Genomic DNA, 19,646 nt, shown 5'->3' on the forward strand with positions numbered 1-19,646 from the left:
ACTCACAATAACCTTGGAAAAGCTATTTGGAAGTCTCTAATTACCACAGTGGAATTTACAAGACTTACATAAAAGACAAGATGTGCTGTGGAGAGGTGGGCCAAGTTGTTCTAGAGACATATCACACAGAAATCTGACCTATTGCACCACGCTGAAAAAGGCAGGTCTCGCTGGGCTTTTCTGAGCAGGACACTTTGGTCTGAGAGTTAGAGAATGAATCCAGTTAATGAGAAGACTGTGGAGCGAGACTACTGGTTCTGTTTCCTACTTTATTCCAATGGCTTCCACTCTAGAAGCACATTTAAATGATGCTGTAAGTGAAGCACATATGTCAAAAAGCTTTCCCCTCATTAATGCCTTTTAGAGAATTCTAATGGTTTGGAAACAGTAAGTGGAGCAAGATATAAAATGTTAGTGTAGTGGATAATCTGGTTTATTAGATTTTGCTCGGTGTTCTTTACATTTCAGTATGAGTTAAGCAGAACTGACAAGAACCCACCAATATTTAAAACAGATGGATTTTCCAGACAAAGATCTGATCTTTAAAAAGTGGCAAAATGATTCACCTCAAGAACTGACAGCATTATTCTTCAGTCACCAAAGCATTGAATATGGGAATTGATAACCTTTCTTTAATGTCTCTGAGTGTATGGCTCATAGTTCAACAAGAAAGAGAAGATAATGAACTCTTTCTAATGTCTATTGTATGGCAAGCCACATGTTGAATTTAGGGGGAAAAAGAAGAAGAAGAAATGTTAGCTAAAGTCACATGATTTGGGTAAACTAAAAGAACATATGCTTCCAGATTGATTTCTTTTCAACTATCGTGTTTATGTGTGGTCATATAAAGCTTTCTGTCAGGAATTATTACGGCCAAGTATTAAACAATATATTATCTAACAACGATAGCAAAAAAAAAAAAAAAACCCAATTTACATGAAAAAGTGAACTGTTTTTAAATTTTTAGTTTCTCCAAAAGGTATCAGTTTAGAAAAAACCCGATGTCGTGATTTATTGTCCCTCCTAAAATAAGAGTTTACTTTCTGGTGTTAAATAACGAGAACTGTGAAATTCAAGCATACTTGTGAAATACAAATGTTTTTGCTTTATTAATTGCTTGTGATGAAAACAAATGGCTTCCCTTGAACAAACATGTAATAATCCTAAGAGAAAAGAAAATGTTTTGCAGCTCAGAATTCTAATAATTCTTTGTAGTTCACTGTTATCTTTAACTCGTGTATGTTGCAAGCAAGACTTAATTTTAAATTAATGATTGGAACATTTGCTCCAAACATTGGAATAATTTGGTGAGTTGTTTGCATGTTGGTAAGCATGTTTCATCAATATAGTATCTACATGTAGACTGGTATTCACTTACAATTTAACTGGTAAAGCAACATCCTTACATGACTTTCAATGTCAGATTCTGTGTGTCTTGCTATCAACTGAAACAAATTGAATATCTAGCAATGATGATCAGTTGCATGTAACAACACATATATGGTATTGAATTATTTCAAAATTTTAATGAATGTGTTGTAGACTGTTTTATAACATGAAAATTATCATATACATGAGAGAGGATGTTGATTTCATAGTAGTGTTGTATATGTGCTTTGTGTATATATGTCTGTGTTTTGTAGGTCATGATAGTCAGAGCATTGTTCATTTTAGGCAAGAACTCTACTACTGTTTAGACTCCAATCTATTCACAGCAGTTTGTAGTCTAACTTTCCACAGCCTAAGAAGAAAATTGCACCTTACATCCAGAAACAATAAAAAATAAAGCTAAACAATAAAATGCTGATTGCACACCTGATTGTATGTGAAGTAATCATTATAAATTTTTGCTTCTTTCATTTTCCAAATGTTCTAAAGTGCACCATTTTTATGTTGTGAAGCAAGATAATTAAAAATCTCACTAGGACCCACTGTCATTTGAATGGAGGAAAGCAAAACATACAACTTCTAGAATGAACTTCTCTCAATAGTTTTGTCAAAATGTAAGCATGGCAGGAGTAATTTTTCTCTTTCAGTTTAAGTATTATAACATTATAAGTATACAGTACTATTTAGAAATTTCTTTATGAATAGAATGTATTTTATGATGTTTTTGGTGATGAAGTTGCTTAGTTAGCTGCAACAAATGTCTTTTTCGTTTCAAAAATACACACTTGATACGAAAAGGTAATAAGATATGTACTATACCAGCGAAATCCTATCTTCTAGGTGAAATAAAGCAGCTTTAAAGCAATATATAACGATAGGAAATTGAGAAGATGAGATTAGATCAAATCAACAAAGACTTTTGGTTACAATAATGGAGTTGGATGATTTCTCTTGGAATGTGGCCAGGATACTGGAGAGGGGGTGATTAAACTCTAGGGGAAATATATAATTATCCATGTTGTTAAGACAGTAGGTTGACATTTCATGTGGGTTTTCAGCAGCAGTTGGTTTCTCAGCGACAATTGTGGGATGTGGATTCAGTATTTATCCACAAGAATGAGCACCTCCATATTTAGAGCCTTAGTCCTCAATCACACCAGGCAGCTATTAAATCCCAAAGCCCCAATTTAGCTTTCTAAACGTGAAGTCACTTTTCCATAAGCTATAGGAGAGAACATACTAATAGGCTACAAAATAAATAACTTTCAAATTATCATGATACTATAATTTAATGAATTATTTAACACAGTTGTTACTATTATTTATGATAAACCTGGCTATACCTCTTTTCTAAAGCTATTGTTACATTAAATATTTAGACCTATTTTTTTTTTGTTTAGTAAGCTAGAAAATAACTTCTAAATAGAAAACTCCAATACATCTCAAGATGTTTTTCTAGTTAACATAACACTTCCTTAAGGAAGTCATTAAAATAACTGTTAGGATCTACGTAAAATATTCAGAATAAACAAATCAGCAGGTGGGACTAAACTTACCCAATGTAGGAAACAAGGCCTAAACTCCAACATGTGCACCTCAATCTTGTAAACGTTTCCTGAAAAGATTTTTTTTTTGGAAGCAATGGAAACTCAAAAATATGAAACAGTTCTGTAAAAACACATCTGCAGAATTACACATAATGTAAATTACTTACAAAATCGCGTACAAGTTGCAAAACTATGGAGTATAGCAGTCAGCTCTGCAGCTGTTAACGATGATCCCAATTGTAGAGAATTTTAACTCACGATTAGAACAGTGTATGCTCAGCTCCAGCTATATCTGGGAGTATGAAACCAAAAGACAGCAAAATCTTGTGCTCAGATAGCTACATATATATATATATATATATATATATATATATATATATATATATATTCATGTTTTCCGATATTCTTTGGATGTCTTCATATACAATCAAAATGTGTTTTTATGCTTAAAAGAAATATTAAATCACTTTGAAGACTCTGAATATGAAGTTAACACTTAAACTTCCATAGGGAACAGAACCACAGAGGCATGTACCTCCGAGTCACTTTCTCTTACTGAGTCCCAAAACAAAACTACTTCTTTAGACAAAACTTCTATGCTGATCGCATTGTCCTACAACCAGATCTGCACAAATAATGTTCTCTTAATCAGTAACTTTGTGTCTCAAAGACTGTCATGAGAGTAAAAGGTCATGCTATCAGTTCAGACAATAAGACTTCAAAGCCGAACTCAGCCACATCATGGAGCATTCTCTGTCTCCTCCAGCACAAAGGGGAACGATATCAGGAACCGACCCAATAATGCTTTCTGCCTGAAGATTAGATGCGTTTAGATACAGAAAGTACCGAGAAAGTTGTCACAAGCCAATAGTGCTATTTAAATGCTGGTCTTTATTCTCTTTGGAATAGTTTATATCCAAACCAACTAGTCAACCAACCAAAACTCGTCTCTAGATACCTGGTGAAAGGTCGTAGTTATGTAAAACTTATTCTATCATACATATGATGCAATATCTAATGACTTACTGTTCTGAACCTGCAGAAATTTGGTCAAGAATTTCTGAGCAGACTGCTTGTCTTAGTTAGGGCTATTATCGCTGTGATGAAGTACCTTGATGAAAAGCAAGTTGGGAAAGAAAAGGTTTGTTTTGCTTATTCCATATAACTCTTCATCACTGAAGGAAATCAGGGCAGGAACCTGGCGGCAGGAGCTGATGCAGGGGTCATGGAGGGGTGCTGCTTACTGGCTTGTTCTTCATGGCTTGTTCAGCCTGCTTTCTTATAGAACCCAGGACCATCTGCCCAGGGTGGGTGATGTGTGTCCTAGGGAATGTTACTCTCAGCTTCTGAACTCTCAATTATGAGAAAGTTAACCTTTAAGGCCACTTCTAGCTTCAACATTACATTCTTTAAGTTTGGTGAACAGTTCTAGATTCTTTGTTTGCAAATAAGCTGGTCCAAATAAGCAAGTCCTTCTACAGCCAGAAATTCAATCGTGACCTTAGGGAAACCCACTGAGTGGTAAGTAGAACTAGATAAATTATTAAACTATATATTGGAGGAAAAGGTTAGAGGTATAGAAATAAGTTAATTAAAGATGAATTTTTGAAACAATCTATACATGGTGAAATAAAGACAATTTGTGCATGCATTTGATAAACATTTGAGGATCTGATAAGGGCCAGGCACTGTCTTAGATGCTGGGAATCTAAGTGGAGAAAATAGTCAAGACATTCCATGTCAAAAAGGGCAGCCAAAAACAAAACAAAACAAAACAAAACAAAACAAAACAAAACAAAACAAAACAAAACAAAACAAAACAAAACAAAACAAAACAAAACAAAGAATATGTAGTACCTTAAATGGGGATAAGTATTCTGAAATAAATAACAAAGTCATTAGCAGAGCATGGTATGCTATGGGAAGTATCGTGTAAAGGTATAAGTTTCAAGGGCCTGTTTAAAAAAAAAAGGCACCTGAGAAATCTTCCTACCATTGAAACCCAAAAGAAAGGAGAGCAGGAATGTTTAGATCTATGGAGGTGAATATTCCACACAGGGCAGTGAAATCCCTCTGATACAGGTGGTTGTTGGACTCATTTTAGCAATAGCATGGAGACCATGGTGGTCAAAGAAAGTTAGCTAGCAAAAGTGACAAGGGGCAAAGGCTAAAATGGGTGGGCCACAGCCCTGCAGACTTCCTGAAGGATTCATACACCTAAATGGAGGGGGGGGCGGTGGAGGGTTCTGCGCAAAGACTGAGTCTCTCAAGATTTAACAGGTTTCCTCTGGCAGCTTTAGGAAGAATGACCCAGAAGTACAATTCCAGCTGATCCACATTTTCTAAAGGAAGGTGGGACAGTCCTGCAATGGTTGCATGCTATGGACTGAGTGATGTTTACCCAAGACCCAAGCTTTCTCACAATGCTTATTTGCATGTTAAAGGCATTGAAGAATCGCAGAATGTGCCGAATCCGGAGTCTTCCAAGCCTATCCTTCCATGGGGCTTCCTTTTCCCATGTGCTTTGGTTCCAAACAAGCTGGATTCAAATATAAGTCCATGGCTTCTGGGCCATTGAACTCTGAGTTAATCTTTTACTTCCCCAACCTCATCTCTAAATTGGGAGAGTAATAACACCTCACAGGGTGAGAATTAGATCAGATAATGTTTGTAAAGCGTGGCAAACCATTCCCTCAACTAATGCTACTTTCCTGTGTCCTCTTGTTTATACTCTTCAAAAACTAACCATCTGTGAACACCAATGGTGGTGGACGTTTTAATGAGATTCATTGTGGCTGGAAAGTAAGGTCCCAGTCTACCAAATAGTAGCACCTAATTTTAGAATATCTGCAGTGTCCCGGCATGGAGAGATGCTCAGAGGCAACCACAATGGCTATCATTTCACAGCACATTAGAGTGCATTATAGTATCCATATTCAATAAGCCTTAGAAAGCTCTGGCGAGAGGAGGATATAGTCGTGGACTCAATCGGGTTCTCTTCCATCTTTTAAAAGTTCTGTTGAAAGTGCTGCATTGCCCTCGTTAGCAGCGAAAAGAACCTTTAAAGTAAATCAAAATGAATGATGCTAAAAGTCCTTTCTTCCGGTGCCTATCTGGTTTGGAGGAGATACCTGTTCTAAATGAAAGAGATGCATCCAAATATTACAGTTAAATTATTCCTTATATACACATATAGGACAGGAAATAGACATAATATTTCAAAATAAAAATAAATGTGCATTTGTTTACCATTTTATTAAAAGTTCTTTTTTTTAACTTGTAATGATTTATTTATCCTTATTTTATGTGCATTGGTGTTTTGCTTGCATGCATGTCTGTGTGAGGGTGTCCGATCACCTAGAACAGGACTTACAGACAGTTGTGAACTGCCATATGGGTGCTGGAAATTGAACCCAGGTCCTCTGGAAGAGCAGCCAGTACTCTTAACTGCTGAGCCATCTCTCAAGCCCCCTTAATAATAGTTCTTAAGATTATCCTCTGATTGGGACTATGTCTCCAAATTGGGAAAAACGGTCAAATATGCATTTTAGTTTAATATTTTAGATACCAAACACTGTAGAGATTATCTAGCAATTTTGTGTAAAAATTGCTAAGTAAGCGGTTGTTTCCTGAGGGATGGTATATATCAGAGTAGCCCGCAGAGCCTTACTGTGTAGATCTTGCCAGATCTGCTCACCAGGTCTGCTGGAAGTTGTGGCTTGCATCCCAGGCTCTGTGTGATACCTGGGCATCTTGCTATGGAGGCAGACAGACAGACATTCTGCTTTGTAGTTTCCTCAGGACTCTGCCTTCCTAATCAGAATAAGTGCTTGCTGTCTGGAACCCCCAAGAGACCCCGGGACTTTTTGTTATTTCCTGAATTCCTGCAACTGCCCCTCCCCCAACGCCAGGAACTCCGATCAGAGCAAGTGAGAGATCCCTGTAGCTTTGGCGCTTTGCCTGTCAAAAGTTCCTAATCATGAGACTATTATTGAAATGCATTATTTTCACATTTCTTTAAACTTCTCAAAGAAGCTCTGAGAGATCCTGAATTTCCTAAGCTTCATATGAGATCTGAACTCTGCAAATGGAGCTTTACAGCCAGCTACTCTTTTCTTTCCTTCCTCTCCTTTCCTCTTCCAATCTGTCTTTTTTCTTTCAATTTTTAACCTAGCATACACTATAATGAATTTCATTACAGCATTTCCCATCAATCTTCTCATCAAAGTGAGCAGAATTGAATTTTTGAATGTCAATGAAGACCCACTCTTACCTTGGTTTTTAATCTCCTCACCAATCTGGAATGGTTCAGAGTTCTTTTGCCCATGCCTGAGCTACAGGAGACCTGTCTTGAGGATATTCCCTATGCATGTGTAGATGATACATGTGCACTCACTTTTATTCATGGAACACACTGAGAGCCGGGTGGCGGTGATGGCACACGCCTTTACTCCCAGCACTGGGGAAGCAGAGCCAGGTTGATTTCTGTGAGTTCGAGGCCAGCCTGGTCTATAGAGCAAGCTCCAGGACAGACACCCAAAACTACACAGAGAAACCCTGACTTGAAAAACCCCACAGAGAGCATTTGGGACATTCTTTTGGGTACCTTAATGTTCAGTAACAAAGATGGAATGGTTGCTATGAAAATACCCATCTCCAGTAATATTCAGAGCTATCAGTTCACTCATTGTCTCTTTTTTTTTTTTTTTTTTTTCATTTTGGGCAGACCTTCTCTAGGGTTGGTTTTATTCTTTGCATAAGAAGAGTTAGAGCTCTTGGAGCCTGGAGAATAGGTTTATTTTTACATCTTACCCCTTATGTAAATGTTCACACTCAGCAGTTGTTTGGATAGAAGTGAGTTAGAGAGAGAGAGTGAGTGAAAGGAAAGAGTTAGGAAAGTTTGCTAGCCCTCTAACTTGCACCTGTTATGGGTCCCTAATACCGTCTGTGCACAAACTCTTAATTTAGATGCCAATTTTACTGATATACTTGGCAGGACAATTTTAGAAAACACTTTGGAGGAGAGTCTGTAATAGCTCTTTTCTGGTGGGTGCTGACTGTGGTCTCCCTAGATAATTTCAACTTTAAGGCTGTAACAAAGGTGTTTGATGGTGTGGTCTACTGGAGTTGAGAAACAGGGTTAGTATTGATACAATTTCAGTTCAATGGAAATGTGGTGGGTGTTGAAATAGATCTTTAAAAATATTTATTATTATTATTATTATTATTATTATTATTATTATTATTATTATTGTGTGTGTGTGTGTGTGTGTGTGTGTGCAGCACATGTATAGAGCAATCCATAGAGGTCAGTAAAGAGCATTAGATCCCCTAGAACTGGAATCACAGACAGTTGTCCCCTCATCATGGTGCTAGAAACAAAACCAGGATCTTCCAAAGGCAGTCGACACTCCTTACCACTGAGCCACCTCTCCAGCCCCTGAGGTGGAATAGATCTTGAGAGATCTTAGTAAAACTGTGAGGACTGGGAGATGTGCTTGGGAAACAATTCCTGTACAGGGTCTGCTTTCTCAGACTGGGTGTGCATGGCAGAGCCTGTGTTTAGCTTGCATGAGATCCTCCCACACTGAACATGAGTGTAGACACACATGCACACACACTTGCACATGTGCACACCCCTAAAATAAATGAAAATAAAAGTATATATCCCTCAATAGATGGAACTTCAAAATCTTTACATAAAATCCACTTAAATAACCTGAGGATTTGTGGATTTTCTTTTTCTCTTGCCCTCCATCATATTGAGCTTATTTATTTCCTATTCCTAGGTTATCTTATCTTAAAAGTACATTTTATCCCAAGAAAAATTTATTTCCTGTTATTCACTAAATCGATGTTTTTTTTTACCAAATCAATGCATGTCTCTTAGCATTTACTGCACGTTCTTGTTTTTATTGCTGAAAAGATTCTGGTTGACTCTTGGAATTCTTATCACAGTGTGTTTACTGAGTTTGCAGTCAGCTTTCTCAGGATTAAATTGTCTTTCACTTTTAAAGGCAGGGCGCTGTGAACCAGGTTTCTTTCCACAGACAATTGCTCTGAGGTCATGGGTCACAGCAGCCTCAATGACTATATACCGCCTTCTTTTAAACTTGTATTTTAGTTAGCTAATGCATGCACTCACTTAAGGGAAAACTAGAAAAGTAGAATGGTACACACACAAAATGATCCAAATCCTGCTCACCTGCTCCTGTCCTACAAAAAAATAAATCCAAATCCTCCTATGGCTCATAGGCTCTATCCTATGCTACCTGCCACAGTACTAAGTACTCAGCTCAGAGTCATATACTATAACTTTGAAGACAGTAACTTATTAATCAAAACAATAGCTTTACATCTACGGAGCCTTCAACATACATTATATGGTTTTGCCTGTGCCATACATAACGGAAAAGGAAACAACGAATTCACGAAAAAAGTGTCTGTCTACTATCCCGGGAATGTTTAACATGGGGCATAATTGGCCTAATCATGAGGTAGCCCCCTCAGCCATCATTTTTCAGAAGAGATAATAAAGTTGGTATGGTCACAGGAATAATAGCTAACAGGTGCCTGATACCTTGGGATTTAGGAGGCCATCATTGCAAACTTTAGATTATATGTAGCCTCCTCCCCCCCTTTCTTCCTCTTCTTTAATTGTTAACTCTCTACTTTGTACAAGTTGAAGTGACTGTCCTGTAAACATAATGAAGTCTCCAAGACCTAACCCTTCACTCTTAGAATTAAGTCTCTGTATAGGACCCTCAGCAAATTCAATGAAAACAGAGTATCCATGTACTGATCTAGCCTAGATCATTCGTTCTGTCCTTAAGACTCTTTGCTGAAAGATCAAACCAGTTTCTGTTTGTTTGTTTGTTTGTTTGTTTGTTTGTTTGTTTAACGAGAATGGGGATGAGTGAAGTTATTTGGAAGTTTAGTGCAATCCCCTGGAGCGGTAAAGAAGAGGTTAAGAGGGACCTGGAGGATTTTTGAAGTCTTTGGTTTGGGAGGTTCCATTTGGAAAAAGGTGCAGGGGAGACTCGGATGGCAAGGGACCCAAGACAAGTTCTCATTCGCTTAGATTTCTGCTCCTGTGTAGTTGAAAGCTCACCTGAGGGCGCAGTTGGGCACTCCGGGCATGTAGATGGAAATATTAACAAGCAGAACTTGTCTGAGCAGCGCCAGTGAGGACATGGCAGGGATCGCGCGTCCCCTTTAAAGGTTCCGGAGCCGGGCTGGAAAGGGAGGAAACCCGGGGCGGCAGGGACTGAGGGGGAAACCCACAAGCTGCCGAGCCTAGAGGAGGCAGCGTGAGAGCAGAAACTTCAGACGCTGCAGCCCCCGGCGGAGCTCGGGCGAGCCTAGGCAGCAGCATCCTCCCGCTTGCTTCTCCCCACCAACTCGCGGCCGCCCGGAGCTGCCTCTCCGAAGCTTCCAGGAGCACGGGGGTGAGAGCAGCCACCCCGGGAAGTTTGGACTGCCGCTTGGTTTGGAGGTGCGTTCCGCGCGCCCCAGTGGAAGCAGGACACGGGGCGATGCTGAGTGCTGCGCCGGGCTGGGGGCGCCCGGAAGGCGCGCGTGCATCCGCGGTCCTGTTGCGGTCCCCGGTGCTCTCCGCATCCCGCGAGTGATGGGCACAAGGGCCCGCCCAGGCAGCCGCTATCGCCGTACCGCCCCTAAGCTCCCTCCTGGCGCACGGAGTCACCCAGGCGCACCCCGTGAACCTCGAGACTGTCCTCTCCAGCTGCCGCCGCTACCTTGACTGCAATCACCGCCAGAGGGGGTGGCTGGCTACGGGACTGGCTCTCTCCCGTAGACGGAGGAGCACTTTTTTGGGGGCCCTTCTTCTTCTTCTGTTCTCACACCCCAACTTTGCAATCGCCGCGTAGCGGCGCCCGGGCACACGTAGTGGAGGCGCACGCCGGGAGGCTCAGCAGGACTGTGGAGGCAGGAAACCGCACAACTGCGCCTCCGTTTCGGCTCTTTGTTGTTCGCCTTGGATGATCCTTGAAAGTGGCTGAGCCTCCTCGGAAACCCGGGGGCCAGGGAAGACAAACCTTGGAATTTTCCTTTGCAAAGGGCTCTGAGGGATTGACAAGCCTCCGGAGAGGTCGACGAGAAACTGCCCTGCAAACTCTTGGCGGATAGACTCACGTTGCTTATATTAAGCCTTTGTGTGTAGGGTGTATGGTGTGTGGCTCCCATAAATTTGGAGATCCCCGCTTCTGCTCCCTTCTCTTGGCATGAGACTGTATACAGGACCCACCCGAGGACAATGATCGCGGAGCCTGCTCACTTTTACCTCTTTGGATTAATATGTCTCTGTTCAGGTAACCTGCGTCCTCTTTCTTCAGCCTTGATCTGCTTTGCTTGTCCCCCCCACTCCACTGTTCATAATCGAACCCTGAACCCTGAACCCTGAACTGACTCTCGGCGACCTCTCCCTTCTAAGGCCAGAGGGGCTCGACCCTTCCAGAACTTCTACAGGAAAAGGTTTCTGGTTTCCCATTTGAGGTTGCCCATCTGGCCTATCACTCCAAACTCCCCTGAAATCTCCCCAAACCTCCCGGTAGAGATCCTGGCCTTTCACCAAGTTCAGGGCACGCCCAGCTTACTCCGGGGCGACGCTTGTCTAAGCACTTGGGTGGGAGGAGGCTGCGGGTTGTCCCCAAGTTTTGGTCCCCAGAATGAGGCCAAAGTATCATCCATCTGAGGAATCCTGAGGGGTGCTGGAGTTGTGTGTGTGTGTGTGTGTGTGTGTGTGTGTGTGTGTGTGTGTGTGTGTCGGGGTGGGGGCGGAGGGTGGCTTGTGATCCCCACTTCCCAGGAATCCAGAATCTGGTCCTCCAATCCACTCCTCCTCTTCAGAGCTCCAGGAGTTGTTAGAAGTTGTTTTATGTAACCAAAGTCTGTAATTACATTCGGTTCCGAAGAAACTTGAGGAAATAACTCCTTCTCATGGTAGGATCTAAACTAGCCACCGCCTGGTTGGGTTCAGAAGGGAGACAGGAGGTGGCAAGTGTCTGAAAAGGACAGTAAGTTGCCGGCGAGGCAGAACAGAAGGCTGCCTTCGTATTTGTAGGATGAATTAAATAGTTCTGCAACTCCATGGGAAGCGCTGGGAAAATGCCGCTTGTGATACCTTCTGGCCTAAGAGCAGGCATGCTGTGGGGTGCTTGCAAGCAGTTTTCCTGTACTCCTTATGAAGCTTCAACTATGGATGACTGAACCGTGGACTCAACTTTTGTTTCTTCCTCTGCTAAATTCTGTTTTCAGTCATGGATCCGGTTTCAGGCCTACACACACACACACACACACTGCACCTTGGGGAATTACTATAGCCACATACTGAGTGCGCTTCAAGTTGCATCAGGGCCTAAATGTTGGAGTCACTTAATTTGCATAATTATGAAATAATTTTGAGGCTAGCTTGAACATTTGTGGCCTATGGTGACTCTTTATGTTTAGATCAAAGGTTTTTCTTAAGCCAAGAGGCTACAAAAAGAAAAAAACCCACAAGAACTGAATGATAGTAAATAAATGCCTAAAAGAATGTAAGCTCCTGAGAGATGCTTCCTTGGCTGGAAGTTAAAAGGCGCATTTGAGCTAAGCTAAATAGGAAACACACCAAGTTGTTACTCCTTTGAAGAAAACAGAAATTGAGATTTCGGCCTTGCCTATCTCATCTATGCCACAGTGGATGGATGAGAAGCTTAAACCAACTCTTTGGGGGTCCTCCCCCAACTTCCAACTTCCCCTTTCTCTATGGCAGCCTTTCTTCTCGGTTTGCATATCTAGATGATTGAATAGTTCCCCACTCCCCATTCTCAACCATGGATGCAAATCAAAATCATTAAGATCTTCTCTCTCTCTCTCTTCTCTCTCTCTCTCTCTCTCTCTCTCTCTCTCTCTCTCTCTCTCTCTCTCTCTCTCTCTCTCTCTCTTCCCCCCCCAGTCCTTCCTCCCTCCCTCCCTCCCTCTTTTCCTCCCTCCCTCTCTCTCTCCCTCCTCTGTCTCCCCTTAGTTTAATTTACAGCCTCAGATACCTCTGAGATTTTTCTGTTGATTCACCTTCTCTGTTAAGGTTTGTTCACGTGTGTAAAGGAAGGTGTCAATGTGATGAATGACTGGAGGGGCAGATTACTGAAGATAGGGGGATTAATGGTCATTAGTCACTGTTGGAGCTGAGTTTGTGTATGTTGGGACGTTTTATCATGGCTGTAGATTAAAGATAGGGTCCCACTGATAGGGCATCCCTGAAAGCTGGTCCTGTCAGCCATCAAATTCTGTCTTCACTTGGGAAATATGTGGAGGGGGTGGAGTCTTCGCTCCCGTTTAATAATCATCGGAACAGTACTTCATATCTGAGCTCCCAATTTGAATAGATGTAGGGACCTGTTTAGAATCTTAGCGCTAACAAGATTTCTTGACTTCATTTTCACTGAATTTCTGTGTGCGCCCCCAGGTTTCTGTCTGGTTGTGTTGCTGGTCTACTTTGCCAGGTTCCAGGCCAGAAGTGGCTTTGTGGCCCTTACTCCTCACTCACATTTTACCTGAAGCTTTTTGTTCCTTGGCTAACTTTCACTTAGGCTCCAAGTCTGAACTTGGGAGGCCAAACCATTGGGCTCCTGGGGTGATTTCATGACCCTGGGCTGCTGTAAAGCACCATGATTGATTTAAAAAGAAAAAAAAAAAACTTTGCAGAGTTAGGTAAGGAACTACTAACTTGGATGTACCCAAGACACCTGGTCAGGGAGTGAATGAAGTTCTTGAAAGGTTGTGTTTCATGTTTTGCCTCCAGCCTGAGATCACAGTCTAGCACTTGTTAATGGAGTGTATTTAGGAGAAATGTGGTGAGCTCAAATAAATCAAAGTGTACTGAAGGGATAAGGCGCCTCCGACAAGATTTAACCTGTAAAAGCATCTATTGATTGTCAGTTCTTTCTCTCTCTCTTTTTTGTGTTTAATACTGGCTGCCAATTTAACAAAGTCTACAGTTATCTTCAAAGACATCACAAACTCTGTGTTGGTGTGTTGATGGCATATTGAGTGTTCAGTATTAAGTTTGAGAGTGTTTGCTTTTATAGCCTTTAAAAAAAAGCCCTTAATGCTATAATAAAAAAAAAAATACAGATTCTATGAAGCAGAAATTTGGATGTAAAGTGGGCCTTTTCTTTGGCAAGTCATTTTAAAGGTGACTTTATGTAATCAGTTGCTAAACCTGTGTTCTTTTTGCCTATGGATGTATATTTGGGGTTGAGGCAAGGAACATGAGGGGCAACCCGGAAAACAAAACAGTGCTGTGAAGTCTCTCAGGAGCTCAGCCCACATGTGCCACCATAAACATCTTACTAAGCTCCTGGCTCAAACTTGCTTTCCTGTGAAGAAATGATTGAATTGCCATCAAACGTAGGGTGAGATCTGGGTTTCAAACACAGTCCCCCAGTGCTCTCTTTTTCCTCCTCGTGGAGGTGTTTCTTTACACATCTTTTGGTCAGTTTCATGGTTTGGGACAGTGTCTCCCCGCCCCCTGCCTCCCTCACTTTTGGATCTCTCCCTCCCCCTCCCCTCTCTCATTCTTTTTCTCCCCTGCCCCCTCCCACATGAGATACTTCAACCCACGCGGATTAGTTTTTAAATTTTGAAAAAGTATCCTTATTGTGTGTGTGTGTGTGTGTGTGTGTGTGTGTGTGTGTGTGTTTGCGTATGTGTATGTGCCCATGTGTGCGTGCAGACAGGCGGCTCACACGCACATGCAGATGCTCAGGGGTCATGGTACCCTTGTGGAAGTGAGAGGCCGAATTTCAGGAGTTTTGATGAAGTCAGTGTCTCTTGTTTCTGCTCTGCTGTGCACTGGGTACTAACTGGCTTCAAGCCTCTGGGGAAGCTTCCTGCCTCTGCTTCCCAGCTCACTCCAGGAGTTCTACGATTACAGATGAACTAGCAAGTTCAGCCTTTGTACATGGATCCTGGGAATCATACTCATATTGGCAGGTTTAGGTGTTTCATTGGCTGGACTGTCTTGCTGACCAATATTATTATTTTTTTTTTAATTTTGTTAAACACAGTCTTGTTGGATTTTAGATATAAATACCTAAATCCTTGATATTTTAACAGATATCTCTATCCCCTGATAATGGGTCCTTTTACACTTAAGATTTGTGACTGAGCTGCTGTAAAAGAGAATGTTTACCTGAAGACGTCTTTCTTGAATTTTACTATGACAAATGAAATATTCTCCTGTCAAAAGTGGTATAAAACACTCCGTTTCAACTAACAGTGACAATTGTTTACTTATTTTTTTTATAGCGAGCAGATTTTAGCTATAACAATGTTTATAATGGAAAATAGCTGGGCTCCAGGAATGCAATTGGAAGGAAATTTAGGAATACATTATTCAGTGAAGGTCCTAAATGGTTGAGCCTTCATCTCTTAACTTCATCTCTTGATTTATGTTCATTTTTAAAATTAATTTTTGCGTGTGAGTGTGGTGGATGCACGTACGTGTGGGTGTGTCTGACTTGGTGCACGTGGTGTCCAGCGGGGACATCAAATGTCCTGCTCTGTTACGTTCAGCCTGATTCCTTGGAGACAGGGTCTGTCATTGAACTTGGAACAAAGCTGGCAGGCAGCAAGCCTCAGCGATCCCAGTCTAGGCTGCCCTCAGCCCTGGGGCTACAGGCTCTGACCCACATCTTGTGTGGGTGCTGGGAATTCGAAGTTAGGTCCTCAGGCTTGCACGGCAAGAGCATGCTGAATCATCTCGCTAGCCCTTAATTCCTTTAAAAAATGTTCAGTTGTTAACACAGAAATGGAAACCGGCCTGAAAACTTGAATTTTTTTTTTTTTTTTTTTTTTTTATGTTGGATATTACAAGGAAATCGAAGTTAGGCCTAAGATAATCTAGAGAATATGTAAATTCGGGAATAAGAAAGGGCAAAGAGAAAAATAGAGCATAAGTTTAAAGACATGCAGTAGAGGATGAGATCCGTAATTATAAGGCGTTTGTTTGTTTGTTTCTTTGTTTTGTTTGCATGAGACAGGGTCTTATTAAGTAAGATCTTATTAAGGAAGGCTAGCTGGAACTCACAGAGATCTGCCTGCCTCTGTCTCTCAAATGCTAGGATTAAGGCCTAGCCCTTAATCTAGCTAAAATACATGGAGAAAGTGTGAGGTGGAGATGTGGCTTACTGGTAGGGTGTTTGCCTATCTTGTGCAAGGCCCTGGATCTGATCCCCAGCACCATAAAATAATTCACACACACACACACACACACACACACACACACACACACACACACACACACCACACAGACGTGGGGGCGAGGAGAGGGTAGAGTGCATGTGGAAGTATAGTCCATTCTAAGTGAATTCTGTCTGTGTTCCTTGACCACACACCCATCAGGAGAAGCCAACGAGGAGGACTAAGGGTTTATGAAAATCTGATAGCAGTGTTTATGCTCTGTGATTAGCAACTACGTAAAGAACGAGATCTCTTGCATTTTATAAAGCCCAAGCAGTGGAAACCCCTCCCAGTCTTTAGTGCAGTGAAAGGGTTCCTTTGAGACTGCAGTTCTCTGTTGTCTATGTCACAGATGCAGAGGAGCAGACACTAACGAGTGACAGTGTCATCAAGTCACATCTTTTCCTTAGAGGCGGTAAGGGAAGTGACGGGAGGAAATGATTTAAAAATGAGCTCGAGTTCAAATTCCGGGGCGAGGTAGGAAAGTTTGTGATGGCTTCTGTGAGTGCATGAATCTCCTCCAGCTATCACTTAATAAACGTTCATCACTGTCTTATGCCACATTTATGAGAGCCCTGTGGCAGAGGTGGTGTTGGAGGTTAGATGTTTATTTACTTTTACTTTATAGTTATGGAAACATCACTGAGGAGCTGGGAAAGGTGGATGAGGCCGGTATTTGAACCAGGCTTTTCCTAAATTCGTTGTTAATGTAAGATTGTCCAAGTTGAAAAAGAGAATTGAAGGTTAAAAAAAAAAAAAGGTATGGCTCCATCTCCTTTTATTTTACCCCACGTGAGACTGTGGTTTGAACACTTGAGAGTCTGAAAGGGAGACATTCTGTTTCCTGTCGTTAAGAAAATGGTCTTTAAACCTTTAGATCACCCAGAAAGAAAAGTCCATTCTTTACATCTAACCAGATTGCATTCAGCTTTGATCCCATCTGGGCTGAAAGTAGGGGGACTCAATGTATGTCAAAACACGGTCTGCTGGAGGTACAGATGCATATAGATCCCAAGTTGTGTTTGCGAAAACGAATGCTCTTCTCTTTCATGCACACTTCAGGAGAGAATTTTTTTTTTTCTTTTCTGAATCTCAAGGCAAATAATTGGTACTTGTCAGGGAAGAGCCTGCAGAGAGACAATCATTTCCCCTGTGGTTGCTCTTACCCTCTGGGTGAGCTATGGGCTGGCAGTCATTTAGCAGTAGATGAGCCCTTCTGCTTGATTGCTGTTCACAGATGACGCACTTCATGGTTACTGATCATGGAAGGGGTGAGCGTTAATACCTGGTTGATCAGCTGCTTAGGAATTGCTTATGCATAGCCAATAAAGTGGCCATCCTGTGGAGATCAAAAGACCACCTCCTTTCCAATTCTGGATTAGAGTGGTTTCCTTTTCTCTACCTCCACATTCAGCCCTTGGGTTCAATCTTGTTGCTGACCAAGAGGAAGCAGAAAAGATTATAGTGTACGGGGAGGTAGCTTTGATCTCCACCCCCCTCACTCTCTCTTGATATTTCTAACACGGGATGGTTTCATGTTGCTTCCTTGATGGGAGAGCCACGCCTCATTACCCATCATCCCAAACAGGCCTCTACAAATGTCCTCAACTTCTTTTTATTTGGTTTCCAGACGTCTTGTGAAAGTGTCGTTCTACGCTTAAAAAGTATTTTGAACGGTATGGCGGTGCATATTTCTGATTTCATTCATGGAGAGAAGTCCCATTGTGGCTACAGCTGTGTGTGGCTTAGAGTTGGAGAGAACCTCTACTCCTTGTGTTTCATTCATTTGGCTTTGTGGGGATGTATGCATAGATAACAAATAGAATTCAGTCAAGTCTGATGCTAACTAGCCTATAGTTTTAATGCCTGCCTGCCAGTTTGATACTTAGGTGAAGCTTTGAAAGCCCCACCAGTGGATACAAGCAGATGCCAACAGAGTGCTGTGGTTCCTGTTAAGTGCCAAGTGATTGATTGACATGTATGTTATAGGAAGTAATCACCGTTGATTCATAATAAGGCACTGTATTTGAAGGATCTAATACAAACAACCACCCAGCATATTCGAAAAGTACTTGCAAGAGCAATTCACCGTTACCGTTTTCAAAGATGCTCTTGATTGGATTTTAGAAAGCATCCAGATGGAAATATATTCCTCTTCTCTAGCTGTAGAGGCCCTGAGAGCAGGGAACAATTAATTCTTCACTGTCAGTTATGGAAGGAGCAGTACCCTAAAATTACTTGGGAGGAGTTCAGTTTGAGACTATTAGGTGTTCAATTCATTAAAAGAAGAAGACATGTGTTTTTATTTTATGTGTATGTGTGTGCTTCGCTGCGTGTTCACCATGTGCCTGCAGGAACCCTCAGGCCAGAAGAGAGCATCAGATCCTCTGGAATAGAGTTACAGGTAGTTGTGAGCTGCCTGATGTGAGTTCTGGGAACCCAATCTAGGTCCTCCGCAAGAGCAAGAAGTTCCTGTACCTGCTGAGCCAACTCTCCAGCCTCAGGGGGTCCACCTTTTATTGCTACCTCCCTACAGATTCTCCACTGAATGTGAAGAAAAATATTTGAAGACTACAGTTCTTGGATGTACCTATTTGATACTTTAAAAATCCTTTCTGGTGTTTGCCATCTTCTGATTTCATTGTAAGCTTCAAGGACAACAGGAGACGTCTCTCAGATAGCATGAAGAGTTTAGAGCTTGCTGTGCGGGGATGTTAATAATGCACCATTATGGACAAAAAAATTAATCCGCTCATCCTCATGTCGGGACTGTAGTGAATGGGGAATCAGAGGCAGGAATTGAACTTCTGTCCATGAATGTGATTTTGTGTCTGTTATTGTTAGCTTCAGTTGTCAAGTTGATGTACCTGGGAAAAGGGAACTACAGTTGAGGGATTGCCTCCATGGGGTTGGCTGTGGGCATATCCATGGACCGTTTCCATGATTATTAATGCGGAATTATTATTATTATTATATTTATAATATTATTATTATATATATAATTATTAATTATATAATATTTATAATATATAATATTATATATATTATTAATATATAATTATTAATTATATATTATATATAATTAATAATATATATATTATTAATATATATTATTAATATATAATTATTATTGATGCGGAAGAACCCAGTGCCCTGTGGGAAATGCCGTCCCTAGGCAAGTGGGTCTAGAGTGTATGAGAAAAGTAGCTGAAACAGACTGGCAGGTTTCCATCAAGTGCTGGTCTTCCATGATTTCAGCTGCAGGACCTGCCTCCATGTTCCTGCCTCGAGGGCTTGCTCTGGCTTCCCTTCTAGGACAGACTGTAAACCTGAAAGCAAAATAAACCCTTTCTTTCCTAGTTTGGTTTTGATCAATGTTTGGTCACAGAAACAAAAAGCATGTACTGATGTCCCTTTCAAAATTGTGTCGCTGCAGATAATGCCGGGAGTTTGACAAAGTTTTATAAT

At 41.4% G+C, this 19,646-nt stretch overlaps 1 protein-coding gene across 6 annotated transcripts in view; it reads left to right on the top strand.

Moving 5' to 3' along the window:
- The window catches only part of Robo1 (roundabout guidance receptor 1), a 997,953-nt gene that overhangs the window by 602,180 nt on the left and 376,127 nt on the right, over nucleotides 1-19,646 (top strand). Inside the window, exon 1 of one of the 6 annotated variants that reach the window (XM_016002162.3) lies at nucleotides 10,066-11,266. The exons of 4 other annotated variants lie outside the window; for them this stretch is intronic. In XM_016002162.3, coding sequence (XP_015857648.1) covers nucleotides 11,212-11,266 — 55 coding nt within the window. In that variant the 5' untranslated portion in view covers nucleotides 10,066-11,211. Of the gene's footprint in view, nucleotides 1-10,065; nucleotides 11,267-19,646 lie in introns of those variants that run through there. One more of the 6 variants, XM_076549105.1, reaches the window with a different exon arrangement.

The sequence above is a fragment of the Peromyscus maniculatus genome, chromosome 12 (genome assembly GCF_049852395.1).
Source record: "Peromyscus maniculatus bairdii isolate BWxNUB_F1_BW_parent chromosome 12, HU_Pman_BW_mat_3.1, whole genome shotgun sequence".
Lineage (NCBI taxonomy): Eukaryota > Metazoa > Chordata > Mammalia > Rodentia > Cricetidae > Peromyscus > Peromyscus maniculatus.